This window comes from Periplaneta americana, chromosome 14 (genome assembly GCF_040183065.1).
Source record: "Periplaneta americana isolate PAMFEO1 chromosome 14, P.americana_PAMFEO1_priV1, whole genome shotgun sequence".
Taxonomy (NCBI): Eukaryota; Metazoa; Arthropoda; class Insecta; order Blattodea; family Blattidae; genus Periplaneta; species Periplaneta americana.
In genome coordinates this window covers 83,773,517-83,780,721 of record NC_091130.1, presented here as the reverse complement: position 1 = coordinate 83,780,721, position 7,205 = coordinate 83,773,517, and the positions used below count along the sequence as shown (strand labels likewise).

Genomic DNA, 7,205 nt, shown 5'->3' with positions numbered 1-7,205 from the left:
CGGGTCCAAAATCTCGATGTCTGGTTATCACTTTATCTCAGCATCTCCAGATGTACTATCCCTACTATGTCCCATCACCACAATTAAACAGCGGGTTTACTATGGCTCTCTATCACACTGGACCTCTGAATTGACGTAGCTGGTTAGAGAGAGAGAGAGCCAGGCACAAGGTGAATAACCTACTAGGTTCTTGGCAGTGTCAAGGTTCGTAACAAGTGTATGAGTGCGAGAGAGTTGGGAGTATGTGGTAATCAGGGAGAGCAAGTGAAACGGGAAATTTGCCACTTCATGTTACAAGCCAAGGAGTGACAAGAAAGAGACGAATAGAGTAGAGCTCGTGGCAGGGGAGAGAGATGGTACGGTCGAAGTGGGGAGCGATGAAGAAGATCCATCCCCACCATCCACCATCCCTGTAAGTGTTTCTTTTTCAAGAGAGAGAGGACGGGTTTTATAAGGCATTGACGGGTGTACTTGGTGTAACATAATAACACCACTAGCACCGAGGGATGCACCACGAGGCACCTCACTCAAGGCTGTTCGTTCACACCAGACAAGCAATTGTTACCAGAATGGGAGTCAGCGTACAGGTAAGTCTCTCACGAATCAATCATCTCCAGCTAACCTTGAGGACTTGGTCTTTTCTAATTGCTTCTTTGAAGACACGGAAATAACATTTTCGCTTCTCGAATTATGACTACGGGTAGCAATGGGAGAATACAGACTTATTTAAATGGTTTTCATGTTAGTGAGGAGCCTATCATCACTTACATGACAGTGCTCTTTCTCACTCACAATTTAATGCTAAGACAGTTATTTCTCGCACTATGATGCGCCAAACAATATTGATAATTGATATATAGCATATTGGGTGGAATATAAAAGTTAATATTAAGTAAAGATGTCAATTTATTTAATGTATAGTAAAACCTGTATTAAACGACCACTGCTGGTTCCATGAAAAATTGGTCTTTCAGAGAGGTGGTCTCTCAATAGGGGGAGTTTTTTTACACAAATAATTGGTTAAAACGTTTCTACATTAATCAAATTAAAACACGGGGAATATTGCTAACAATAATGGCTTGAAATAAGAACTTTATTTTTTATTTTATGTTATTTTTACAATTTTCTTCTTTGATTCTTTACATACTCATAAATTGAACTGTGCTTAATTTTTTTTTAGATTTCGTTTTTACAACCCAATTTTCAAAACTATCATTTAACATGTTAAAGTTCATTTATATGTTCTCCGTTCATACAGTCCTTCAGTGGTGCCGATTGTTGAATTAGCTGAATATTACATGACATTTTTTTGGGTTGAAATTCTATCTTGATTTTAACCTCGTTACTATTGGGTTGATCACCGGATTTTTCTAATAGATGGGAGGAATAAAAAATAAATTATTGTTGTACTGTTATTAACAAGTAATGATTTGATTTTTCTGTACAAAACGAAAAGTAAAACCGTCATACGGCATGAGAAATCTTACCTTCCAAGAAACTGTCAGACAGCGGTGCAAATAACCCTCTGTCATACATCGGAAGCCGTTAGCAAACGGTCATTGTACCTTTTCCTAGCAATACCCAATATTCCTTAAGGAATTAAGGACAGAGATGGACATTCAACGTGAATACGGTACCACTTAACAACTTTGCCAAACATAATTTTAACTTCTAGTACTGTAACGAATTTCTTGGAATTTATTTAGGCTACAGTAATGTAATAAAATACAAAATTTTAAATTTAAAAAATATAGTATGGTCTTTCAAAAGGGGTAAAATTAAGAAAATGGCTATTCAATCACTGGTCGGTGGTCGGGGAGAGAAGTGGTCTCTTAAAAGGGAGTGATTTACATTGGTTTTATGAATGTTTAATTCGGTTCTTTAAAAAATCGTTCTTTAGGAGGAGTGGTCTCTCAATAGTGGTGGTCTTTCTGACAGATTTTATTGTATTATATTTTAAACGTGTATACATTGGAATACATACACACATTTTAAAATTAATTAGCACTGGCCTAGGCTAGACATTGACAAGATTATATCGAGATTTCCCATCGGTGTTAATAAAGTATTTAATAACACTGCCTGCGACTTTTAGTTAAGTCCTTTGTCCAATGTAAAAAATCTTTTCAAAACAAAATGTTTTGAGCACTATTAAGGATTTGGGAAAATAATTCTGCCAATGTCCCATTAACTTTCTGATAAACTATTGGGCTACGAAAAATTCTTTTCTATTTTTAGGTCTTTACATAGGTATCATTGGATAAAGAAAACGAAATTGTTTTGATAGTAGTATAAACTTTATCAAATCGGGTAATATTTTAATTCATAGTTTAAAGCTAAACAAATAAAAAAAATATATATCGATTCAATAGACCATAATTAAAACATTATTATTCATAAAAATAAAAATAATAAATACTCAGTTTCATAAATATTAATAAAATTAATATTTAAAATATAATCTTAATTTCTTTTAAAATATTGGTTTCATTATACACATAAATAACCCTATTATGAATATATTTGCCTTAAAAATCTACCATTATTTAAGGATAGAAATAAATAATCTCACTAAGCTCATATAAAAAAGGCACGCAATCAACTAAGACTGTCATTAAAAATAGTCTATGCTCAATTTTTTTGCATGTTCAGGAATGGTAGAACTTGGAACTGCCTAACAAAAATCATAAAGATAATATTGACTTATTAAGAGTGTTTGCATCGAATTTTCACACTCGTGAGACAAATATCTTCACTTCATAATACTCGTAGAATGTCAAATAAATTACTAAAATGTTATTAATAAATTATTTTTAAATATAAGTTGATTCACTTTCTCACTTTTTTTTTTTACTTCCCTTGTGTCACAGAAATCAATTTTACGAAAAAATTCCGTACCATTATATTACTAACGGCACGAAATTCCACGGCCTGAAGACTCTGGTTCAGACTCGGGTTGAGGCAGGATATATCATCTTGTCGTAACTTCCCTAAGAATACGTAGTCGACTCAGTCTTGTTTAAAATTGAATGCAGGAACCTCTCCTACGTAAAAGACGATCCGAACTTGATACTGCCACTATCTATCCCACTCATGAGGGATTCCTTCCTCCCTGTCCTCCTTTGTGCCTCAAATGCTTGTACAAGAGTTTTCTTTCTCTACATGAGGTTAAAATGATTTAGATATTATTATTATTATTATTATTATTATTATTATTATTATTATTATTATTATTATTATTATTTATTCTCCCGATTCCTCTCTAAATATTACCCACGTAATTCTTAAATTACAAAAATATTGTACTAGCTTCAAATACAGATTTATAAGTTAAGCGATGTGTTACAAAAGTAGTAACTTTCCATATATTTTTAAGCAACCATTTAATGAACTATTGAGACCAGTCCTACTTACGAGAAGTAATAACCATAAATATCTTAATGAATAATTCGAAACAAAGTTTTACTTCATATAAAAGCATAATTTTCATAGACATGTGTGTGAACGGAAACAATTATGTGAATTATTTTTTAAGGTTGAACAAGGAATTCTTTCACTTTGCTTTTATCATAAAAAAATTCTGAAATAATTTAACGAAACTCGAAAGATTTACATTTACATCTTTTAAATCTCTCAAGTCCTAATTTTAGAATCTTCGAAAAATACTAACTGAATTTTTCTTAACATAATTATATTTCGACCATTGAAGCCTATATGAAACCTATGGAAACGGACCAGGGTATCAACATTTTTATAGAACTGTTATCAGTGACATCATCATGATAAGCAAATCACTGTCAATATTCTGAAGCAACGTTTAAATTATAAATAAGATTATTTTAGACTGGAAACTATAACGAATTATAGGATGTCTACATTTTGAAATAATTTCGTATGAATCATCAATGAAAAAAATTAAGACGAATTTTCGTACTAAGTTAACTTCCTGAACTAACTGTAAAATAGTGTTGAAATATGAAATGCTTTTCTATATACACAGACCTTTTACCCATAATATAATCTCTAAAAGCATGTTAGAAAACTGAACTTTCAAATTTTTATAATGAACAATCAAGCCAAATCCAATCTGCTCAATAAAGAGTATGATTCTATTTGCAATATTATTCTATTAATGTACGTTCTAAAAAGAGTTTACCCTTACACAAACCACTACTTCCCACTCATTAAATCTCTAGAAAAGTAAAAATTCCAGTCTCAACTGTATACGCACTGCAGAGTCAATTTTCTTTCCTACAAATGAAATAAATAATGTGTGTATTTGGAAGAATTTCTAAAAAAAAAAAAGCGTTATGTATGTATGTATGTATGTATGTATGTATGTATGTATGTATGTATGTATGTATGTATGTATGTACGTATGTATGTATGTATGTATGTTATTTCGTTGCTTTTTCGTTCAGGCGTTATAGACTTAGGGATAACAGTTATGTACATTATTGAAGTTTTGGGTTTCACATAAATACGACCATTGAAATCTCCAAAATACATCATTTAGGCCTACTTGCAAAGAATTAACCGATCCCGTGAAATGTGCATGTTCATCAAATTACTGTAGGCGCGCACATGAGGTAATCAGTATTGCAGACGCACTGTGACATCTCGACCTACTGGAGAGAGACGGTTTCACGCTCATCCAAGCATTAAAATCCCGCAGGCATTCATTTACAATTACGATGAACCGAACCGTAAAATTTAACGCGGACGCCAAAACTTGACAATTCACACTGCAGGCCAGAAACTGAAAGTGCTGAACTTGGACTGGATTTCACTGATGCACTACATCACAGCTGATGTAACATTTATCCCATTTCATGCCAACAAGTCCTCTACTACCTCAATTTCAAAATACAGTTGTTACGTATTTCATACTATGTATAATAAAAGAGCAATGGATGTTATAACGACTTGTTTGTATGTTCTCTACGATTCATATTTTTAATATACAGGCCATCCTTAATGCCTCATTGTGACAAATTATTATTCGTAGGCCTATTATGTAGCAAGTGTAATATTGTAGGGGTGACGTTAACAAAGTTTGTGATATAATAAATGGATTACAAAAAGACAAGTCACTTCTATTAATAAAACCACAATCTAAAATGTCAGTATTCATCATTAAAGCCATCGCAATGGGGGACACGAGGTCATTTTAAATACTCATAAATTTCGGTAGTTGAGACCTCTAAGGAATAAAAATATTGTAAACATAAGATGCTTACAATGAACTTACATCCTGCATATGGTTTTCAGTTTAATTTTTGAAAAGCACCAGCAACTACATGCTGCTTCACAGAGTTACATAAGACACTTATCTTGTCTTATTAAAGATACTCAGTTTATTTTAATCCTGCATAGTTAAGACTATAATTCTTTCTTCAAATCCGTGCTACTCTCCAAACATCGTGCGTCTCGTCCATTGCACAGTACGCAAGCAGAATATCCGATTTTCAGCCAAAAGAAGAGTTCCTTTATTATTTAAAAAAAGTCTTTGTAAGAATGAAGTGAAGATGCGTAGTGGGTTGCCTATTCAATAAGATACTATACCTTCAACTTCGATAAGTTCGACTTTTCAAGAGATGGCTTTTAGTTAAAAATAATTTCAACTTCTCTATTGTCTCATGAAGAACATTTCGATAGCGGATCATAACCTGTATTAGAAGTCAATCAATAACAAGAGCCAAATATCCAAAGATCTGCTGACATGCCTTTTGATCAGAGAATGTACATAGCTGATCAGTAACAAATAACTCTTTCAAAATCCACAAGATGTCGCCAGTACAATCTTTCAAATTGCAAATTTAGTCTTTCAGGTAAAGCTCTCTGTAAAGCAGATTTGAATAATTTCAAGGGAAAAATTGTTCCGGGACCGGGTATCGATCCCGGGACCTCTGGTTGAACGTACCAGCGCTCTGCCAACTGAGCTACCGGGAACTCCACCCGACACCGTCTCAACCTTTCCCTTTATATCCACACAACTCGCGTGGGCTGACGAAACGCCAGAGACCCACATCGAGTGCACACAATCTCTGTGTGACTTGGAATTGTGTTTTTTTTTTCTGTTAACGTACACAGTGACGTATATATTATGCAAATCTAGTCTTTCAGGTAAAGCTCCCTGTAAAGCAGATTTGAATAATTTTTCCCTTGAAATTATTTATTACCTGTTTTTGGTCAATTTCATGTGTTACAGTACTGGTTTCCCAATAGTGAAGAATGAAACAAAACATCCTGTTACAAGTTTTTATTGTAACACTAGTGTTTTAAGACCTGGGTTACTATTGTGGAATTGCTATCTATGATATTTTCTATTAGTCTCAAAAGTTCGTAACGTGATTACTCAAGCACTCGATATAGTGGTGAGAAAAGGCGAGGTTATAGGAAGAATATACGTCATTAGTTATCAAGAAGAATTTTATTGTTGATAGTATTGTTTTAAGACAATGGAATTATACAGAAACAAAGAGGAAGAATGAAAGGCAGTAACAATAGTAAGTTTTGTTGGATATCAATCATAAATTTACTAAAGTAGACCAATTGTTAAAAAAAAACAACAAAATATGAAATCTTTTAGGTACTGGATATTATTGTGCAATCTGTAGCTAGTTCCAAAATTTTGGAGATATTAATAATTGTAAACACACGACTAGGAATCCAGAAAGTTTCTTCTTAACACCATCACAACAAAAGTATAAATCGCATGTCTGTAGAGTAGCTGTAACTTGATATGTTGTGGAGAAATGTAACGAGTAGATAACAGTAAAACGTAGGTATGTTTTCAATCTACTAAAATAAAACCACGGTTACATGCAAAGCTCTTGTAAGCGAAAACGTGCATTTATATACGTGATGAACTTGGACATCAAAGTCACGATTTTTTACCCGTTCTTTATTCTTCTTCATTTCTTACTTACTTGAATGTTAACACGTTTGGGACACGATGACGCACAGAAAAGTTTTCTTTTTAACTCCTTTAAGATTAATTATCTCTGAAAGTGCGAATCGTGCATTCAAGACATGACCACCAACTTGGTCCTCCGACATATGAAGCATGTTCTACAATTCACAGACTACACCACGACGACGAATTCTTTCACGGTCAGATATAAAGTTCAACTAAAGACGAGTCTCACTTTTGCACGCCGACAGCTTTACTCTCGCAAGAAAAAGAAAAGCAACGCCAAACA

General features: G+C 33.5%; 1 protein-coding gene across 1 annotated transcript in view; it reads left to right on the top strand.

Moving 5' to 3' along the window:
* Nucleotides 1-419: 419 nt before the first annotated feature.
* LOC138713521 (uncharacterized) overlaps nt 420-7,205 on the top strand; it is an 82,778-nt gene continuing 75,992 nt past the window's right edge. The window contains exon 1 of the mRNA XM_069845692.1: nt 420-587. Within this exon, the coding sequence (XP_069701793.1) occupies nt 507-587 (81 nt within the window). The 5' untranslated portion in view covers nt 420-506. The remainder of the gene's footprint in view (nt 588-7,205) is intronic.